At 50.2% G+C, this 22271-nt stretch overlaps 2 protein-coding genes and 1 pseudogene across 3 annotated transcripts; 1 reads left to right on the forward strand and 2 right to left on the reverse strand.

The window, feature by feature from the left end:
* The first annotated feature begins 3323 nt into the window (after window positions 1–3323).
* On the forward strand, window positions 3324–7592 carry LOC136548635 (xyloglucan O-acetyltransferase 1-like; annotated as a pseudogene).
* A 4234-nt stretch (window positions 7593–11826) lies between these two features.
* On the reverse strand, window positions 11827–21354 carry LOC136551709 (uncharacterized). 2 transcript variants are annotated; one of them, XM_066543248.1, is made up of 2 exons: window positions 20508–21354; window positions 11827–11963 (listed from the first exon to the last, which is right to left on the reverse strand). In XM_066543248.1, exon 1 carries the CDS (start codon window positions 21273–21275, stop codon window positions 20511–20513), a length of 765 nt encoding a protein of 254 aa, XP_066399345.1. In that variant the 5' UTR covers window positions 21276–21354; the 3' UTR covers window positions 11827–11963; window positions 20508–20510. The 2 variants fall into 2 exon arrangements, with proteins under 2 accessions (XP_066399345.1, XP_066399346.1); XM_066543249.1 differs by lacking the exon at window positions 11827–11963 and adding an exon at window positions 16813–17532 and having other exon boundaries at window positions 20508–21312.
* Window positions 16037–16567, reverse strand: LOC136548636 (uncharacterized). The gene has a single exon (XM_066540089.1). It carries the CDS (start codon window positions 16565–16567, stop codon window positions 16037–16039), a length of 531 nt encoding a protein of 176 aa, XP_066396186.1.
* Window positions 21355–22271: the final 917 nt, after the last annotated feature.

The raw sequence follows: 22271 nt of genomic DNA on the forward strand, positions 1-22271 counted from the left end.
CGCTCCGGTCGTATCGACCGGATGCAGGACCTCAGCGTCCGATCAATGGATGCTCGCCACATGTCGCCTCCATTCAACCTCAGTCACTTGATCTCAATGGTCAAGTGATGACCGGACGCAGCTACTCAAACTGACCGAATGCAACAACCCCAGTGTCCGGTCGTTTCTAGTAAGGTACCAGTCGTGACCAGCCGCGTCCGGTCAGTCATGATTGGACGCAGCATCAGCGTTTGGTCCTTCTCCAACTTTTCTGTGTCACCTATGTCACCATACCTCAGCCTGACCGGATGCACCCTATCAATGTCCGATCATTTCTAGTGCCAGCATCCGGTCGAAGACCGACGCCTGCAGCTCACTGCTGCCACTGACCGGACGTAGGACCCCAGCATCCGGTCGAAGACCGACGCCTGCAGCTCACTGCTGCCACTGACCGGACATAGGACCCCAGCATCCGGTCACCACGTGACCAACGTTCGGTCCACTCTATGAGACCCTATCTTTTCTATATAGGGTGCCGGTGGAGTTCGAACCCTTGCCTTCGTTCCTTCACCGAGTTGATCCACATCAACTCCAACTTCATCTCCTTTGTAAATGTGCCAACACCACCAAGTGTACACCACTATGTGTATGTGTGTTAGCATTTTCACAAACCTTTTCCAAAGGATTAGCCACTCAACTTGCCACGCCACTCAATCCTAGCAACGATGCAAAGTTAGATCACTCAAGTGGCACTTAGATGACCGATATGCAAACAAGTTTGTCCCTCTTGATAGTATGACCATCTATCCTAAACTCGATCATCAACTTCTCTACACACCTATGACCGGTGAAATGAAATGTCCTAGGTTATACCTTTGCCTTGCACATTCCATTCCATCTCCTCCAATGTCGATGCAACACATGCACCAACATGATCAACAATGATATGATCCACTTCATATCATCACGTGATCATATTGGTTCATCGATCTTGACTTCACTTGCTTTTCACCATTGCCTTCGTCCATCGGTGCCAAGTCTTGCTCAAGCTTCACCGCTACGCAGTCCTTCGCTCCAAAGCCTTCGATTTGCCCTTCATGCTTGCAACCGGTCCATCAAGTCAAGTCTTGTCTCGATCTTCTCCACCTTGATCACATGACTCAATGTCATGTCTTATGTGCAATGAGCTTCTTCATCATCACATGTGTGAGCTTTGCAACATCTCCAAGCCATTTTCACCTTTATGGCATATGTTGCTCAACCACATGTACCTGTGGACTAATCACCTGTGTATCTCACGTAAACATAATTAGTCCACCTAGGTTGTCACTTAATTACCAAAACCACACAAGGACCTTTCACCGCAACAATGGATAGCTTGTACACCTATACAAAGAAATGGTCATTGCAATGATGTGGTGTCAAATTTTATAATATTGCAAGACACACAAGAACATTGTTCAGACATCTTGGAAAAACTATGGCCTTTTAGCGTTGTTAGTCAATTGCCTAGCAATGTAAAGGAAGGACTAAACTTGCTTACTACTTGCATTAGGCACAGCATCTGCATAGCAAGAAATGTACTTGGTCTAAAATAGCCAAATAGTTGAAGCAGCAAACCTCATAACGAAGCAACCTATATAGCAGCAGAGGCAACATCGTGCAAGACTAAATCGGTATATGGGCAACATTTAAAAAAAATGTTAGCATTACAATAAGAGCCCCCAAAACACATTAGAATCAATTTCCACAAAGTCGGTACATGAGGTACTTTGTAGGGATAGATCATCTATAAGCAGTACTGGTATTAGAAATCTAGTGACACCATCAGGAAATTAGGAAAAGACAGGCTATGTGAGACTAAACCTATATCAGCAATGCACATTCTATATTTGGAAAGGAAAAATGGATCCTGTAAATCGATCAAACTAACTAATAGTAGAAACAGATTGTGTGAATCAGAGTACACAATAAAACCTTGAGGTAAAAAAACAATTAGATTGCAAAGATAAGTTTATTCTTACCAAGAGTGGTTGTTCAACCTTTTGTCATGGCATGCAACCATCCATCCACCACACTGATCTCCAATATTGTTCGCATCTGCTCTGCAACAGGTATTGCTTTTACAAATTTAGCCAATAAAAGGAGCAGATCCTTCTAATCCTTGCAAATAATTAGACAAAACTTTTGTACCCAAGGCAATTGTAGATAATGATATGTCATGTTCCCCTAAATAACACAATGAAGCAAACTAAAATTTATAGCTGGTATAGAAAACACGACCTTTAGTCACTGCCGCTGAACTTGACATCATGGCATCCCCTCAGCGTGGGCTCGTGCCTCTGCACTTTGGTGCTGACCTTCAACAATCCAGTGCCTTGGCAATGCAGGATGCTCATAATTTATTTGAACAGGCTATTCACCTGGTGAATGTTTTGTTCACAGTAACAGGAAAAACAACAAAAGAAGTATGTAGGCCATTTTCCTTGTTATTTTTCATGTCTTTAAAACTATAGAATTAGATTTTTATGGTTTCAAATAATTTACCTGAAGATATTCCAGATATGTAGTATGTCACTTGCACATGATCTACAACATCGAAGTATTTTACTCTTCTACTAAACCTTGCATTTACAAAAGGAAAACATGTTAGAAGAACATAGCAAAATATGGAACAAAATAGAGATGAAATTCAAATCTCTGAGTGAAGGCACTTAGATAGGTAGATAACAATATGGAAACACCACTAAAAGGTAAAACTCCCAAAGTCACAAAACGATGAAGTCTCAGCAGTAACAATGTGCATAGTTCATCACCGGTAACAATAGGAATCCATGTGCCGCTAAACGAAGCTAAGAAAGAAAGCAAACTAAACACTTGCCTCTAATCCCTCATCCATGTCTGGTAACAAATCCGAATAAATCAATCCTTAAATCTAGGGAACTAAACCCTATAGCTAAAGCACAAATAGAGTAGGGGGAGTGCCCATAGGCATCCATACCTGGTGGCTAGGCTTCTGTGGAGCAGGAGAGAGGCGAGGAGGGGCTGACCCGCCTCCATCGCCGTGGAAGCACGGGTGGAGGGGTGAGGCACCACCGATCTATCGCCAAGTTGAGCCATCGGCGCCACTACCGGAGAGGAAGAGGCGATGCGTAGCCGGGGTCATCGAGCACATGCACCTAGGGTTTCATGGAGCAGAGGAGTAGACGCGGAGCTATGGAAGGAGGCCGCATGGGGGCACCCGGGCCGGTGGCCAACGGCGGGGCACCCACGTGCCGCGTTTTGGCCGGGGACGGCCATCACCGAGGCCGACACGCGGAGGTCCGGCACAACTCGGGGCCGGCATGGCGCCGCCCGCGCCTCACGCGGTGAAGCAACGGCATCGAGGCCCGCTGCCACACGGCGCCACGTTGGGAGAGAGAGGGAGAGAGGAAGGAAGGGAAGCCGGGGGCGGAGGCAGTGGAGGCGGTGTTCCGTGACCGGGAGGAGAGGCGTCGAGCTCGGGAGAGGAAGAGGAGGCGAGATATTTTGAGAAGAATCCAGAAGGAGAAGCAGAAGCTGCTGTTTATATTTGGTTGACTGGATTCGGAGCCGACGCAGTAGAAGCTGGCAAAATCAACGCAAAGCGATGAGGATCTGCATGAAGCTGATTCGAATGAAAGCCACTACAAGAAATCTAGGCCACACGACGGACGATCGGACGGCCAGGAGAATTCGGGGTGATGTGGCCACCCTGAGAGGCGGCTAAACCAACCTGCTTTGATATATAGAAATGTAGTAGTAAAACTTGAAGTAAACGGAATGTATTTTACAGTTAAAATACGTGCTAAAGCTCTCGTGTGCTACCATTCATCCTTTCCTAGTGATCTGCACTTCCTGCAGTAGTGGGAGTTACCAGGTCAGAGCGTGTTTGGCACAGCTCTTAGGGGCTCCGGCTCCTGTAGGGATACTGTAACGAGGAGTCGGAGAAGCTCCAAATCATAGCTCCACCGGCTCATTCTCTTCTTAGTTTATTTTTTACCTTGAAATTCGAAACGGCTCCACGCTACCGTGCTGCACAGTGTCGCTACAAAGATTTTGAGGGGGAGCCAGAGCCATGCCAAACATTGCCTTAGAGCCTCTTTGGTAGGGCTCCTGCAGGGGATTCAGCTCCGGCTCCTACAGGAGCTGTGCCAAACGCCTGTTTTGGAAAGGGCTCCGTATGGGGAGCCAGTCAAGAGCTGGAGCCATTTTTTGCTTGCGTAGGAGAAGCCTAAAAACGAGCTTCGCGCGGCTTCTTGCTGTGGGTTCACGTCGTCTAGTGCGAAAGAGCCATTTTGCCAAACGTTTTTCAGAACGGCTTCAGCTCCTCCAGAGGAGCTTCTCCTTCAGAGATGCCAGAGCCAAAGCCATTTTTAGAAAGCCATTTTTAGAGGAGCCAGAGCCCTGCCAAACAGACCCTTAATATCCTCCTATGGAACATAATTCAATGCCACGTAACCTTGTAGTTTTGGATCCACATGAATAAAATACAGCATGAACTTGTAGTTTTGGATCCATGCGTGAAAAGAAGAGTTAAAATCTAGGCATATTTTCTCTAATTAGAAATATAAATTTTAATGGAATATTATTAACTACAGAAGACCCCCTTTAACTGGCAATATATTAGAAGTATATTATCTTGTCGAATCGATTACGATATGAAAGTATTTATGTAATCAATCTAATTAGGCTGACTTTATGTCGTTAATATACATAATATTTTAGTTATTGTTAATCTAAGATAGCAAATTTTGATTTAAGGCAAGCCTAGCACGTCCACAAGGAAGTAACAAAAGACATCTCTCTCTGTCCCTAAATGTTTATCGCTATAATTTACGTGTCAATAACTTTGACTCGATTTATAAAAAATACATATAATTTTTTTATTTTTAAATAAATTTATTAAAAAACTAGATTGAAATATCTATCCAATGATAATAATTATGTATTATAAATATTAATATTTTTTAATATATATTTAGTCAAAGTTGTTTTAAACAAACGAAAACAACATATATTTAGGGACGGAGATAGTATGCTCACATGGGTCAGACGCCTCAGCTTATTTATAAGAGACTACGGTACAAGACCTCATAGAGTGCGTCCGGCTGGGCTGGCGGGCACACTCACAAAACTACTGTTCACATGAACAGTGATTTCAAACAGAATAGTATTTTCTCTCACACGAATCAGTCAGAATAGTATTTTGGTTTATTTTTCAGTCTTGACGAACAGCCTCATAATCTTGGTGTTTACTGTATCACAAAAAAAAATCTTAGAGTTTACTGGAGCCTTCTCCATTTCCAACCACCGTCAACCTATAGGCGACTCCACTTGTCCTCCAATTGGCGTCTCATGAGGCTATCTCCAACAACACCACCTAAAATATAAAACTCATTCGTACGTTGGGCAGACAAAAGGTTCAATATCTATTCGGCATCTTCTTCAACAACAAGACCCAAAAGAGAATCTTTTCTACAAATGGGTTTTTAGGAGAAAGGATACCCATATTTAGGTTGTGTCTCTTAGGCAACCCAAAATATGTTTACTATATAGGCACTCTGTTGGAGGTTGATTTTAGGTCTCTCATTATTTATTTTGGGTTTGAGTCTCCTTATTGGAGACCGTCTAAGGCTGTCCGCACCGCAGCCTCTATCGCGCGCGCTAAACGGCCTGCAGCATGCGGTAGCGTTCGGCACGCCCGCACCGCAGAGCTGCAAAACAGCCGGTACCGTACCGGCCGAACAGGGGCACGCTACTTCCAGCGTACCCCGCGCCCGCACGCTAAGCACTGTAGCACACACAGAGAGAGAGAGTTGGTGAGAGAGAGAAAGGAGAGGGAGGGAGAGGAATAAAATATGAAATAGTGGGTATAGAGTATGAGATAGAGATAACACGGGTGCGGAAGAAATGAGTATAGAGTAGAGAATCTTGATAACTAGAATAAAATATTTTTAAAAAAAAATAAAAATAGAGGTGAACGGAGTGCGGATAGGCAGTGGACTTGCTCTGGTAAGCTGGATCCATCTCCATGGGTACCTCCAGTACTTTTCTTGCCACCACTTCAGCTCCTCCTCCATCCTCACCAAGCGGACCATCGCCTTCGCGCTCTACGCCCTCGTCCCCCTCGCCCTCCTCCACTACCTCCTCTCTCTTCCTCCCCATCGCCCCCCTCCTCCCATCACCGGCGCCACCACCTCCCCATCGCCGCCGCAGCAGGCGGAGGCTCCGGCAGCGCGGTGCGATTACTCGGACGGGGAGTGGGTGCGGACCGCGGCAGGCCCTCGGTACAACGGGTCGAGCTGCCGCGAGACGATCAAGGCCGGCCAGAACTGCGAGGCGCACGGGCGGCCGGACACGGGGTACATCTACTGGCGGTGGCGCCCGCGCGGGTGCGTGCTGCTGCCATTCGACCCCAACGAGTTCCTGAGCGCGGTGCGCGGTCGCCACGTGGCCTTCGTGGGCGACTCGCTCGCGCAGAACTAGTGCGAGTCCCTGGTGTGCCTGCTCACCTCCGCGTTCCCGGCGCAGCTGGTGCGCGGCGCCGGCGGCGGAGACGGGGACGGGGACGGCGACGAGCTCCGCAAGTTCCGGCGCTGGGCGTTCCCGTCGCACAACGCCACGGTGTCGGTGTTCTGGTCACCGTTCCTGGTGAACGGCACGGAGAGGCCCAAGTCGCCGCCGGCGGCGGCGGGAGGGCTGGACCACAACCGGATCTACTTCGACCAACCCGACGAGCGGTGGGCGGCGGCGATCCCGGGATTCGACGTGGTGGTGCTGTCGGCGGGGCAGTGGTACCTGAACTCGGCCATGTTCTACGACCGTGGCGCCGTCATCGGCTGCCACCGCTGCCCGGAGCGCAACCGCACGGAGACGGGCTTCTTCGGCGTGTTCCGCCTCGCCGTCCGCAACGCGTTCCGCGAGGTCATCACCCGCGTCGCGGGCACGTCCTCCTCCTCCTCGACCGCCCGCCCCCGGCTGGCTGTGGTGACGACGTTCTCGCCGGCGCACTTTGAGGGGGAGTGGGACAGCCCGACCGCGTGCGTGCGCACTGAGCCGTACGCGCGCGGAGAGGGGGAGATGGAGTACATGGACATGGAGATGCTGCGCGCCGGGGTGGAGGAGGCCGCGGCGGCGGGCGCGGACGCGAGGGCGCGCGGGGCGGGCCTGGCGGTGGAGGCGCTGCAGGTGACGCGGCTGGCAGCGATGCGCCCGGACGGGCACCCAGGCCTGTACACCCGGGCGTTCCCGTTCGCCGAGGGGGCGAGGGATCGGATGCCCAACGACTGTTGTGTGCACTGGTGCCTGCCCGGGCCCATCGACACGTGGAACGAGATCCTGCTGCAGGTCGTCAAGCGATGGGCCGACGGCGTCGCCATCGCCATGAACCATTCTTTACCACGTAAGGTTCGAAGCTACCGACCGAGTGGCCGTTTGGATGGGCGATTTTGGTCCAAACCCTTGCAAATAGGTTCGAATTATTGGATGGGCGATTTTGGTCCAAATCCTTGGAAATGGGTTCGAATTAGAATTACTCCCATACATCGTCAAGATTTGTAGAGTCGGCTTTTCGTTCAGACGCTCCCGCTTAAGTTGGGCTTGTAATGTTGCTACTAGTAACAGGTGTCTTTCGCTCGTGTTTTTTTTTATAACGAAACCAAGACTGAAACCAGCTTTAACTAGTCAGCTTAGTCAGAATGAGAACCTGAAATATGGCCAGAACCTGCGGCGAAGGTGCGGAACGCTGTGCTGTGCTGACCTTTTCTTGGATGATCGACGCTCCACCAATGACCTTTTGCCCAGTTATCAGGGGGCTGTTCCATCTTCAGCCCAACAATGCTCATTTTCGTGATCTTTGCAGAGCCTGGAGTCCTGGACAAAAGCAGTCAGTTTTATGCCCAACCCAGCTTGCACTAGTCTAAAACACTATGTCAGCAATAATCACTCAACATCATCACAAATTAAAAGGATGAGAGTGATTCTTGATAGACTGTCACAATGAAAAATCTGCAGGAAGACCAAACAGCGATCATCAGGCCACCAGAGCTGGCACACCATACCAAACTTGTCAAGGACCTCAGGTCCTCGGATAGCTGGACCTCGGCTACGTAGTTCGTAGCCGCGATCCGTCTTCTCCGGCGAGGTTTTCCCCTCCGCCGCAGGCTTGGTTTTGTTGAGAGAGAGAGAGAGATAGTTTAGGAGATAATAACTTGCTTAATCTCAAATGTCACCTCTTACAGGATAAGTAGGCCGGCAGCCTAACAAACTTGGCAACAACTATTTGGAAATAACTAATTTAGAAATAAACTCTCCTAAAATCAAGGCCATGCAAATCCAGCCACTTTCACCGGCCCTGCCTTCCTCCTGCGCGCTGCTCGCGCCTGCTGCGGCCCGGGCCGCGGCTCTCCTGATATCCCGGGCCCGCCGGCGACGTGCATATGTATGGCCCCACATGACATCTCTCCCCCCTCGAGATCCAGCTCGTCCTCGAGCTGAAACGTTGGATACTTGCTGCGGAAATCATCGAGATCCTCCCAGGTAGCCGAGGAAGCTGGTTCACCGCGCGCCAAGCGAGCTTGCTCGACCCGTGCCGGCTCTGGGACCACCACGCCATGGTGGATGTCTGGTAGTGGTGGTGGAGCGGATGGAGGCGTGCCGACGAACTTCTTGAGGGTGCTCACATGAAACACGTCGTGGATGCGTGCTTGCGGGGGTAGCTCAAGGCGCACGGCGACGTCGTTGATGAGTTGCACCACACGGTAGGGCCCCAGGTAGCGAGCTTTGAGCTTGCCTGTCGTAGATTGGGGCAGAGAGGACGGGGCGCGCTGACGAAGACGAAGAAGCGCCTAGTCACCCACTGTATATGAAACCGGCCGGTGACGCTTGTCGTAGTGGAGCTTCTGCGCTGCCTGCGCTTGTTCTAGCCGGTGACGGACGTCGGAGAGGAAGGCCTCACGCGCCTCCATGTCCCGAGCGACTGCCGCGACCCGCGTCTCGCCAGGCTCATAGGAGCGGATGGTGGGCGGGTCCCGGCCATACACCACGCGGAACGGCGTTTCGTGCAGGGACGACTGGTAGGCGGTGTTGTAGATGTACTCGGCCCACGGCAGCCAGTGGAGCCATTGACGGGGACGATCACCGGTGAAGCAGCACAGGTACATGACGATGACGCGGTTCGCGGCCTCTGTCTACCCATCGGTCTGGGGATGGAAAGCGGATGACATGCGCTGCTTGGTCCCGATGAGGCGCATGAGCTCGCGCCAGAACGTTGAGGTGAACACCGGGTCGCGGTCGGACACCATGGACTGCGGCACGCCATGAAGGCGTACAATGTCGATGAAGAACGCCTGTGCCACGGAGTCGGCGGTGTATGGATGAGCGAGGGCGATGAAGTGGTAGTACTTGCTGAAGCGATCGACGACGGAGAGGATCACCGACTTTCCGTTAACACGGGGCAGCGCTTCGATGAAGTCAAGCCCGATATCCGCCCAGACGACTGTAGGGATGGGCAGCGGCATGAGGAGCCCTGCCAGATTGAGGTGCTCCGACTTGTACCGCTGACAAGTGACGCACACTCGTACAAAGTCCTGCACAAGACGACGCATGTTTGGAAAATGAAAGTCACGTCGAAGGCGGTGCAGAGTACGCTGGACGCCCTCATGGCCATCGTCGTGGACCGTCGCGATGATCTCCTGCAGGAGAGGGGAGGACGGTGGTATGTAGAGGCGCCCATCGTAGAGCACCATGCCGCCTGCCACGGTCCAGGGAGCCGCGCGTGACCCAGCGCGGACTTCGTCGTGGATGGCCACCAGCGTGGGGTCGAGGGCCTGAGCGTGGCGAAGCCGGCCGATGAAGTCGAAGCGGGGCGCTGAGATCGCACGGAGACCGCCCGTGCCTTCCTCGTCGTCACAGCGTGAAAGCGCGTCCGCCACCGCATTAGACGCCCCCGACTTGTACTCGACGGTGAAGTCGAAGCCGAGTAACTTCCCGACCCAGTGGTGCTGCGGAATGGTGGCAAGACGCTGGTCGAGAAGATACTTGAGGCTGTAGTGGTCCGTCTTCACGAGGAAACGCCGTCCCCACAGGTACGCCCTCCAGTGCCTCACCGCGAGCACCAGGCCGATGAGCTCCCGCTCATACACGGCGAGGGAGCGATGCCGGGCGCCACGGGCCGGCTGAAGTATGCGATCGGATGGCCCTCCTATAGCAGTACAGCCCCAAAGCCATAAGTAGAAGCGTCGCACTCGACGAGGAAGGGCTTGGTGAAGTCCGGCAAGGCCAAGACCGGAGCTGAAGTCACGGCCGCCTTGAGTGCGCTGAAGGCTATCTCGGCGTCGGGATTTGTAACAGAACCGACCAATTATACGAAATTAAGTAAGAAAATCATCTGCTAGAGCAGACGATTTAGCAAACTTAAGCCCGTATAACCCGGTAGTCCGTGAAATCACGAAGGATTTCAAACCAACTTTCATTCCAGCCAAGATCGTAATAAGTTTAGCGGCCACCATCACATATTACATAAAAGTTCGCAATCTTAGATACATCAGAGTTTCAACATAGTTATTACAAAACCAGTTCGAATAAAAGTAGCGGAAGCCATTTGTTCAAACCACACACACACTCACGTGGAGTTTAAATATAGTGCCAGCGAATGATCATCTCCAACAAAAGCATCAGACGAGACGTAAGGAATGACCATGCCCATGGTCCTAAGCATCACCCATCGTAGGATAAAGGCAGTTGATACAGTAGCCGTAAATACATCTGCCCATCTGCAACAAGGGGGAATAAAACCCTGAGTACGAGAAGGTACTCAGCTAGACTTACCCGACATAACCAAAAATAAGTGACACCAAGGATTATGAAGGGCTTTATAGTAGGGTAGCTGACTCATTTGCAAAAAGAAGCATTTTTAGCATTTCAAGACCCTTTTCAAAAGCATTATTGCCAAGTTAATTATTATTAACCTGTCGACTAGATTTGCACCTATACTAGAGTAAACATGTGATTAAGCAGATAATGATAACCAATGATCATTAAACAACTTCCATACTGTCATATTCATTATAATTGTCCAAGTGTTCCATAAACGTTTACTACGATGAAGTAACTCAAGTCAAGTGCTCACTATCCAGGAGCGATGGCGATTCGAATCGATTCCTAACCAGCTGGTGATTTATTCCTTACACAAATCTCACTTACCCGCTAAAGTGAGATATTGATCACCGAGTCAACTATCCAGGAATCTCGAGTTTGCCAGGAACCACATGTACCCGGGGGCCGACCGACTGCACTTTGGTCTTCTCATCTCGCCCCCGTGTCCTACCACACCTGCTCTGGCACAGTGCGTTGCGGGCAATTTACTCGGCCCGAATAATCTCCCAGCTTTACGGTCGGAAGGTACTTTATCCGGCCAGCTAAATGTAAGACATGCGTTCAACATGACTCGAGGCCCAACAACGGTCGGTCCTTAATCGACACAGACGAAAACACTACAGTCCAAAACTCTACAAGTCTCCGTCCGGTCTCAATTTCATTTAACACTTAGTTATACCATGACTTCATAGTCATCCAAGCAGATCCAGGTAACCACCTATAGCTCGTAGGTGACAAGAAATCACCCGACTTCTACCGGTCTAAGCCAGCTAAGTATTGACTCGACTGTTGATACCCGGGTAACAAGAATATAGTATAACAAAGGTAAACAAGGTATAATGCAGCAACGGTTGCAAACAACTCCTGAACGTAATACATCAATTAAAGTAAAGCATTTAATTAAATAATTGCAAACCGGGAGAAAATGCTCTGGGGCTTGCCTCTCTCGAAGGAGCTCGGACGGTGATTAGGGCACTCCGGAAGTTCCTCAACGTCCTCCTCGTCGGCTTCGGGCACTTCCTACGGCTGCACCTCGAACTGCTCCTCGGGCTCCTCAGGTATGACGACTGGGTTCTCGGTTTGCGATCCTGTATGATGCAATGTGCGTAAGTGCTTATGCAATCGGTGCAACGGATGAGATGAATACAATGGATATGTTTAAATGCAAGGTAGTCAACATCATCCAAGAAAATATACTACAAGCATATGTTATCTACTGCATTCTCTTCTACTACTAATATGTTAAGTCAACATATCTTATGAAATGCTTCAAAGATACACCAAAGCTTTGCTAATTTCTTAAACACATAAAGCAATGCTTAATTAAACCCTAATTAATAATAGGTTTGAATAGCAACCTCTATTTTTCTTGCTTAGAAAAATCTTAGAAAATTACCATAGCACATTACTACCCTAAGTAGTCTACCGTCAGATTTTCATGATGTTTGAATGAGTGGATTAGCCTACACAAAAATCACAAGCTATGACAGGATTATGAACATAAAAAAAATACTTTGAACTATGAAAAGTGTCAAACAACAGAGTTAGTATTTTTCCTAGGTTCTTCATAGTATACAATGACTGTACAAAAATTATCACATGCATGTTTTATACAAAGTTTGCCCTCTAGCTAAAATAACAAAAATCAGCCATTAAAGGTACTTGAACTACACCTCAAAATTTTCCCACAGCACATGCATGAAACATATTTTTCCTAGGTAGTACATTACATAGGAAGATTAACAAACTTAGAATCATATTTTTCTGAAGCCTATAGATTTTTCTACACATTTTTCAAGTTATCAGCAATATACATGATTAAATAAAGTTCTACAGAAAAGTATTTCAAAAATGACATGCAGAAATTTTCCCAAGTAGATCTGATGATAAGGAACCTAGACAAATTTATTTCAACAGATTTGAAGCAACTTTGAGTATCCAAACATTTTGCAAACCATTTCTATTTTCAAATAATAAAGAATAAATTGAAAACAATTCCTTCAATCGCTACTGGGCCAGCCCGCTGGAATCAGCTGGCCCACGGCCGCTTTTGGCCTACGCGGCCCGAGCGAAGGGGAAAGGGGAGGCGGCCCGACAGGGCGTCGGCCCACGACCTTTCGGCCTGGCTCGGCTGAGGTAGAGGCCACGCCGGCGCTTGCGACGTCGCGGCGGTGCGGCTCGGCCACGAGGCCGGCGGCCATCTCCGGCCGAGACAGGGAGAGATAGCGGGCGCATGCGATGCGCGAGAAGCTGGTGAATGCGGTAGGGTAGCTAGGCGGGGTTGGAGAAGAGGAGGAAGGGGCCTTCCATGGCGGCCGAGCACAGCGGCGCCATGGCCGGCGGTGGCGAGGCTTGAGACGGCTCTACCTAAGCTCGGCAGGCGACGCAAACGTGAGCACGACTTGAAGGAGAGCAAGGCAGAGCTGCGGGCGCGTGATTGCTGGCCGAGGTGGAGGAGCCGCGGCGGATTTCGCCAGCAGGTGCGGTGGCGCGGCGAGAGGCAGAGCTAGGGGCGCTCGGCTCTGGCGGAGAGGAGAGGCAGCGTGGGAATGAGCGAGCGAGCGTACCGGCTACGGCAGGAATAGGCGGGCATGTGGGCACGAGCGTAGACCGGCTGCGACGCGCGGTGATGTCGACGGCGCATGGCCGCCACGCGGCGGGCAAGCTCTGCCGCGGTCGGGCGCGCGGCGCGGCGCCTTAGCGGGCAGGCGCGCGCAGAGGCAGGCCAGCGCGGCGCGGCGCTGGGCTGGGCTGGGCCGAGGCGAGGCGCGCGGCGCGGCGGGCTGCTGGCTGGGCCGGCTTCGGCCGTGGGCCAGAAGCGAGGCGGCGGCCCGCGAAGGAGAAAAAGCCCTTTTCCATTTGTATTTTCAAGGAATTTTTAAATGCCAACTTTCAAACATTATTTTGAGCAAGAAAATGATATCTTTTGAAAATGTACCAAAAATGAAAGCTGATTAGAATTTAATTCCCTACAACTTTGCTTTTATGACCAAAGCCAAATTCTTTCTAGATTTTGAATTGTAAATTCAAAGTCCATGTTTAACTCAAACCCTAATTTTCGGGAAATTACTTTGGAAGCAAAATTTTGGATTAATTTGAATACAAACCTTGCTTCAAAAATTGAACTAAATAATCCTAGGAGATTTACAATAGTAGCCAAACATGTTTTACTAACCTAGCCAGCAAAATCAGGGCAAAACAATTCTAACAAAGGTATGCAACATTCAGATTTCACAACATGTTTCAAATGTTTCGAAGCAGTGTTTCAATTGTTATATACATGATTAGGCATGTATGATTAGGATGCTTGATGATGCATGATATGTATGATTTGCAGTGCCTAAATGCAGGCATAACACCGAGGTGTTACAGGATTCCATGCGAACCCCTCTTTTTTGAGGAGGGCCGTGAGGGGGGCCGCGATGGCGCCGTAGTTGTGGACGAATTTCCTGTAGTAGCTGGCCAACCCGAGGAAGCCGCACACCGCACGCACCGAGCGAGGGCGCGGCTAGTCGTGGATGGCCTAGACCTTGGCGGGATCCATGGCAACGCCCGACGCTGAGATGATGTGGCCGAGGTAGGCGACGGAGTCGACGCCGAACGAGCACTTGGACCTCTTCACGAACAAGCAGTGCTGGCGTAGCAGGTCGAAGATGACTCGGAGGTGGCGAAGATGGTCCACCCACGAGGTGCTGTAGATCAAGATGTCGTCAAAAAAGACAAGGACGAACCGGCGGAGGTAGGCGCGTAGTATGTCATTCATCAACGCCTGGAACATGGCCGGAGCGTTACACAGCCCGAACGGCATCACCAAAAACTCGTAGAGGCCATCATGGGTGCGGAACGCCGTCTTGTGGATGTCATCCGGTCGCATCCGCACCTGGTGGTACCCAGAACATAGGTTCAGCTTGGTGAAGAAGCGCGCGCCGTGAAGCTCGTCGAGGAGCTCATCGATGACGAGGATAGGAAACACGTCCTTGACAGTGAGGGCATTGAGGGCGAGGTAGTCGACGCAAAACCGCCATGAGCCATCCGCCTTCTTCACGAGAAGGACTGGGGAGGAAAAGGGCGAGTCGCTGCGGCGGACGACGCCCTGCTGAATCATCGCCGCGCACTGGCGTTCCAGCTCATCCTTGTGGGCCATCGGGTATCGGTACGGGCGAACGGCGATAGGGGTGGAGCCGGGCTTGAGGACGATGGCGTGGTCGCGGGACCGCTGTGGTGGAAGGCCCTTCGGCTCGGTGAAGATGTCCCCGTAGGCGGCCAGGAGCTCGTCCAAGAGCGTCCCACTGGCCGCGGCGATGGTGCGCAGACGGGCAGTAGTTGCGGATGGCACCCCCGACCAGCAGATGGTGCGCCCATGACGCTGGAACGACATGGACCGCGTGGCGAAGTCCCACACGACGGGCCCCAGCGTTCCCAGCCACCGTGTGCCCAGTACCAGATCATACCCGGCGAGAGGCATAACAAAGAAATCGGTGTTGAACGCTGTGTCGTCGATGGAGAATAGGGCGTTCTGGATGACGCCAGGGCAGGCCACCCGTTCGCCATTAGCAACTGTCGCCATCATGCGAGGGCGGGGTTGGACGGGCAGCCCAGAACGACGCGCCGCGTCCTCGCCGATGAAGCTGTGGGTGGAGCCGCTGTCCAGTAGGGCGAGGAAGGACGCGCCCCCTACAGACACCGTGACTTGGATGGTGTCGGCGACCGGTACGCCCGCGACTGCGTGGAGGGAGAACACCGGGGACTCCGTGTCCGCCGCGTCCTCAGCCGCAGTGTTGTCGTCGTCGTCGTCCACGGCGCAGTCCAAGAGGAAGAGGCGTTTGCAGACCTTGTTGTGACCGCGGCTGTACTTCTCATCGCAATTGAAGCACAAGCCGAGGCGACGCCGTTCCTCCTATTCGGCCTGGCTGAGCCGCCGCACGGGCCGTCCCTCGACCGTGGTAGTGGTCGCGGCCGCCTTGGCGGCTTGAGGTTGGGGCTGGATGTGGCGCGTCCCCGGCGTGGGTAAGACGCCCCGTGCGGGAGCCTTGGCCGAGGCAGTAGTGTACTGTTCCATGAGCTCGAACTGCCTCGCGAGACTCATTGCGGCGGCGAGGGATTGTGGGTTTTGGGTTTGGACGGCGAGGCTCAGCGGTGGTAGGAGACCCCCCGTGAACAGCTAGACGCGCTGGTCCTCCTCAAGACGTCCGACGCGGGGAAGGAGGCTCTGGAAGCGATCTTGATACTCTTCGACCGTGCTCGTGCGACGACACGACGCAAGCTCGAAGAGAGGGGCCGATCGGAGCGGCGACCCATATCGGAGGTTGAGGAGCTCCTTGAAACGCATCCATGACGGGGCACCCTCGTCCGCTTGAACTTGCATGTACCACATCTGCGCCCCATCAGTGAGGTTGTAGGACGCCATCCACATGCGCTCCTCCGGTATGATTCGCTGTTGGGTAAAGAAGGACTCACACCGGTTGATGAAAACCAGTGGGTCGCTCTTGCCGTCATAGTGCAGAAAATCTGGCCACCAATGCTTGGGCGGGCGGTCTTGGTGATGCTCTCCGGTGCCAGGCCGTGCGCCCGATGCGGACGAGCTGGTGGTGGTGATGTCGGCGATTGCCTTGGCGTTAGCCTCTATCGATCTCTGCGTCAACGTCATGGACTTGGTGAGTGCCTCAATGGAGGCTTTGAGGTCGTCACCCATGACGCAACGGAGGACGAGGAAGCAGATGAAAGGGGGGCAGCGACAGCGGCTGATGGTGGATCGGTGGCTGGGCGTGGTGAGGTGGACCAAGACGACGAGGATCGCCAGAACAGTGATACCAGGTTGTCAAGGACCTCAGGTCCTCGGATAGCTGGACCTCGGCTACGTAGTTCGTAGCCGCGATCCGTCTTCTCCGGCGAGGTTTTCCCCTCCGCCGCAGGCTTGGTTTTGTTGAGAGAGAGAGATAGTTTAGGAGATAATAACTTGCTTAATCTCAAATGTCACCCCTTACAGGATAAGTAGGCCGGCAACCTAACAAACTTGGCAACAACTATTTGGAAATAACTAATTTAGAAATAAACTCTCCTAAAATCAAGGCCATGCAAATCTAGCCACTTTCACCGGCCCTGCCTTCCTCCTGCACGCTGCTCGCGCCTGCTGCGGATGCCCGGGCCACGGCTCTCCTGATATCCCAGGCCCGCCGGCGTCGTGCATATGTATGGCCCCACATGACAAAACTATTGGGAATTATATATACAGAATTGAGTCGCCTGCCAATGAGGTAAGGAGGAACACCTGCATTGCAGCCTATTTCCAAAAATGACTACAAAAGAAGGCATAAGACATGGACGAGTCATGTAAACAAATCAGTGGAGCAAACGAATGAAGAGAGCACAAATGGTTTTCAGGGCACATGAACACAACTGACAATTCATTACAGCAAACTCGAGGGCAGGTGATACTATGTGAAGAGTCTACAATGGAGGGAGAGGACATCAAATACATTATCAACCAAAAGATTAAAGAAATGATTAAACAAAATACTGTATGTGTTAGGATACAGTATGGTCCAGCCTTCTTCCAAATGTAGCTCCTCGGAAGAAGGCAAATTGTACGACTATGATGTCCTTGTTAAGTACGATTGTCCATCCATGATCTAGATATGGTACAAAATACAACAGGACCTAAAAGATAGCCATGCATTAGATTAACCCGGAAGATCACTTCCATAGAACTGCATGATAGAATTATTGCTTGAAAGTGCCCAGGCTGATCAAGCACACAAACTTTACCATTTGCAGTGGTGAAGAACATTAAATGTGTACTGTTAAACATAATCTGAAAATAGAATATCAACAGAAAAGTCCTTATCTCACATTTTGACCACTGGAACATTAGTGTTGTAAATTCGTTAGTTGTTTTAAAGATTACAACAAGGAAAAATGACATAAAATGATCTTGCTAGATACGTAATTCACCCATGCACCCCTTGCCTCCATCTAACAAATCCAAATCCTTCCATGTTTAGTTTTCAAAGTTCAAGTGCACATTCTAGGACGCCAAGCAAAAAAGAAAGGAAGGGAATACATATTTTGCTTGCATGATCATACTACCTTTGACATTGCATTACATATGTCAATTACTAGTATACTTTGATTCAAAGCAAACAGCCACATCATATCTACAAGGATGACATGTACAATGTCAGTTTGTTATTTGCCAACGTCTATAACCTCTAAAAATGTGAAGAGACAATATTAAAGGCCATGACAGGCAATATACTTTGTTTGGTGGCAGAATGCTACAATTTTTTGTGCTTAGAAATTTGGATTTAGGGTGTTACTTGACAATTTGGTATTAAGCCTTCAAATTTGTTTCTTGATATAAGAGATGGTAATTATATTATAAACCTAAGGGAATCAAGTGACACATTAGTTAGTAGGACTATGCTTGCTTTCTCAGTCACTATTTTGACTCCTTTTGATGTAGAGGTCAACTAGGCCAAGAGTTACTACAAAAATGCTTGGGTCCAATTTCCTAGCTCAATAATCACTGAAAAACTATATAACTACAAGGTATGGAACTGCAACGAGAAGAAATATACTCAAAGGACCCATTTGCAATTGTTTCTTATACTTTTCCTATTTTTCATCCATTTGTTATTGATATGTTAAGAAAAAAAATCCTTCCCTCCCATAGATGCTATTCTCGACAAAACCCTTTCCCTCCACTCCACTGCAGCTCCAGGGTTCAGCCATTGCATCAGTACTATCAGAACCCACCAATGCCACCATCCCAACTCTCGTGTGCTAAGATCCCATGGGCATGGCCACAATTCTCCCAACTCCAGCAGTGCCCACAAAATCCCAGTCAAAGTGTGTGGGTGACAGGGTGAGACTGACTGATTTGTAGTGGTTCTCATTCTCCTCATTTGCAAAAAGAGCCAAGATAAACAGAACCAATCTTAGATACTGCAGAAATGTTATAATGCAATCTTGGATCCAGCTACCACCGTCCCAACTTTAGTAGCGACCACTGCCGCATACAAAGATGCCAACAACTCCACATATCATGTCTCAGCCAACCTGCATCAGCGATGATATTACACTCCTGCTGCTACTAACTACCAGACAATTGCTTGGATCCTTGGGATGAAAATGGATGTGAGCAGCAGCATACGGTATAGTAAGCTAAAACATGGATTGGTTTTGGAAACAGTGGGAGGTGGAGGTGGGCACTGTGGCAACATGAGCCGGAAGAGAACATGGATATGCCAGTCTTTTCTGAAAATTCAGATGAACAGTAGTGACCAAAACAAAATGGGCCTTAACAGAAGATTTTAAACAAGAGACATGAAAATAATAGGCACATACATTGAAAAATAGGTGTCTCTTAAGGGCATAAACAAAATTATCCCTTACCAGAATGTCGGTCACGGTTTCAGAGAGCAGTGACCAGCTCATATTTCCCAGGAATGAAAAAAGCAAAGTTCATTTAGGTGTAAACTTTCCATGGGTGGTAGGCGGATGGCAGAAAATCAGGCAATAAGAAGATCATCTTGTATAAAACAGGGGGCCCACTGCACACTTCGATAGTACTTCAATGGTCTCGAGTTCACTTTTTCTTTATCAAGATAGATGTCTATGTGCAGGAGTTTGAATTTGATCAGCCCACTTGACTAGAGTTACAAATTGCCTCACTGCCATTATTTTTTGCTTTATTGCATGTAATTAAATATCAAGCAGTTTTCCAATTTACTAACAGATTGCTTGGACTGAATTACTGACATTTTTGTTTGGAAGAATTCAAATATTTGGGACACTACACATGCACCTGGAATTATATCTTACCCTAGTGGAGTGTTGTGCGCCTGTGCCAACAGTATTGAAACCATCAGTGTACAGACTCAATGTTTATGAACCTGAGATATTTAGAAGGAAGAAGGTATCTATTTTTTTTCCCTTTCCTTACGACAAACTAGCACTACAAACATATCGTATGTCCTTATAATATCATAAAACCAATGCAGTTAAGCACTGTATCTGTTAGAGCAAAGTGGCGACTGTAAGTGATCTACAATTGTGCAAGTCAGTAAATATCATTTGTTACCCCCTTCGCTGCATGCTACAAATGTAATGCAGGAGTTAAGGAATGCTTCTTGTAAAGCATTTAGGAGTAGATTTTGTTACCATCGCTAAGATGAAATGAACTAGTAGCAGGCTGCTTAACTATGGATTCTTCCACTCCTGATTAGTCCACTCTAATTCAAGCACCGTCAAGCAATCTCATCAAGCTCCTAGTTGATTGCATACTACCATGTCAATTGCTAAATTGGCAAAGAATCAGTATCAAGTTAAGGAATGCTTCTTGTAAAGCATTTAGGAGTAGATTTTGTTACCACCCATAAGATAAAAGGAACTAGTAGCAAGTAGCTTAACTAGGATTCTTCCACTCCTGATTAGTCCACTCTAATTCAATTGTCGTCAAGCAATCTCATCAAGCTCCTAGTTGATTGCATACTACCCATGTCAATTGCCAAAATGGCGAAGAATCAGTATCAAGTTTAGAAGCTCCTATCTAAACAGAGCACTAAATGTGAGTAGATCAATGGATTTGGAACTGAGAAGTGAGATCAAGATCCAGTCGAAGAGTCTCTCACCTCTCAGTCGGCTCCAGCGCTGCCGCTGCCGCCGAGCGGGTAGGACACGAGCTCCCTAACGGTGGGCCCGACCTCGACGAGCGCGATGTCCATCCCGTACCCGGAGACGGGGAGCAGCTTGAGCTCTCGGAGCACGCAGAAGGCCTCGGCCATGCGGCCGCGGGGCACGTCGACAGCGACGGCGCACCGCGGTAGCCAGTGGTCGGGCCGGAAGGCGTCGGGGACCCCGACGCCAGTGTCCTTCCGCAGCAGCTCGCAGAGCTGAGCATGGAGGCCGAGCAGCGCGGCGGACGGAGTGGGCGCGAGGAAGAGGACGTTGTCGTGCGGGGAGGAGGAGGCGGAGACCGGGAGCGCGGCGAGCGAGGAGAGCGCGAGCGGGAGCGGGTCGAGGCGCGACGCGAGCGCGCGGAGCGAGGGCGCGAGGCGGAGGAGCGGGTCCCCGCCGGCGCCGGTGCCAGGCGGCGGGAGCGCGGCGGCGGGGAGGTGGAGCAGCGGGAGGTGCGGGCGGGCGGCGGCGTCGATGAAGCGGCTACCGAGCTGCCGCCGCGCCAGCGCGTTCCACGCCTTGAGCACCTGGTTCTCCAGCGCCGGGTCGAAGTAGAGCTCCACGGCGTAGTAGAATCCGGTCGCGAAGGAGGGCTGAGGAGGAGGCGCGGCTGCTGCCGCGGAGGCCCGGGGCGTGCCCGGAGGGGTCGTGGAGACGGCGGGGGCCGAGGGGCAGCCACCGCCGGCGGCCCCGGCTGCGGAGGGCACCGTGCCTTGCGCCATCGGGGATGGATTCCGATTTCCGACAGGAGGCGAGGGGGGCGGCGGTGGGGAGGGGGCTGGGTTTTTTCGACACGACGAATCGAGCGAGGAATTTGGAGGAGAGAGATGAGATCTCGTCACGAATCGAGTCGAGTCGGGGGAGGAATTTGGAGGACTCACTCTGCTATGTACTGTTTGAAATGCGGGATTTTTTTTTTCTATTTCTGCGTTTTTTTCTGTGAAATTAAACTAATTTTTATGAAATTCCCGTGTAATTTCTGTAAAATTCCTACGTTCCTGCTTACTATGGTCTAGTGGGGAGTCACTGAGAGGTGGGGCCGCATGGTTGTGGTGGACTGGTGGTAAACCACGGTACCACCAGCTGAACACAAAGAAATTGACGTGTTTCTAATTTTGATGATAGCGTAGCCATCATATTGAAAGCTGAGATAGTTCCATTAAAGGATTTATGGTGGACGTATATGTTCATGCTAGGGAGGAGAGTAGACGACTGGACAGAGCATGTGCAGCAACAAGACGTCAATGTACACTACTTCGACAATCACCGTACGTGCTGCAGTGGTCCAAAGTCCATCGTAATCTATATGTTCGGCTTCTGATGCAATAAAGCACTTAAAAATGGCTGGAAGTTTTGGCATGGCAAAATCATGGCACCAATTTGGCAATTTCGTGAAGTATCCAAACCAAGTGGATTTGTTGCCATAGTTTTGGTGCGAAACCTACCATGGCCATCTAGCGCTTGATTGGTTTCTCGCTATGGTAAGGTGTCTCGAGTTAAAAATGGCAACCTGGCTAGTTCTGAGTAGCAAGAACACGATGATCCAGTAGCAAGAACACGATTAGAATCAACACACGCGTGAAAGAAAGGGAAAAAAATGATGCATCGATCCAAACCGCAGAAACGCAACTTTTCCAATTGGAGGAACTGAAAGATCATCTTTAACGGCCACAAGAACGAACCCCGCGCCTCCAAGAACAAGAGCAAAGATTGAGATC

This window comes from Miscanthus floridulus, chromosome 4 (genome assembly GCF_019320115.1).
Source record: "Miscanthus floridulus cultivar M001 chromosome 4, ASM1932011v1, whole genome shotgun sequence".
Taxonomy (NCBI): Eukaryota; Viridiplantae; Streptophyta; class Magnoliopsida; order Poales; family Poaceae; genus Miscanthus; species Miscanthus floridulus.

Coding starts and splice junctions, on each gene's coding strand:
- LOC136548636 (XM_066540089.1), bottom strand. CDS start 16,567: ATGGGTGACGACCTCAAAGCCTCCATTGAGGCACTCACCAAGTCCATG.
- LOC136551709 (XM_066543248.1), bottom strand. CDS start 21,275: ATGGCGCAAGGCACGGTGCCCTCCGCAGCCGGGGCCGCCGGCGGTGGC.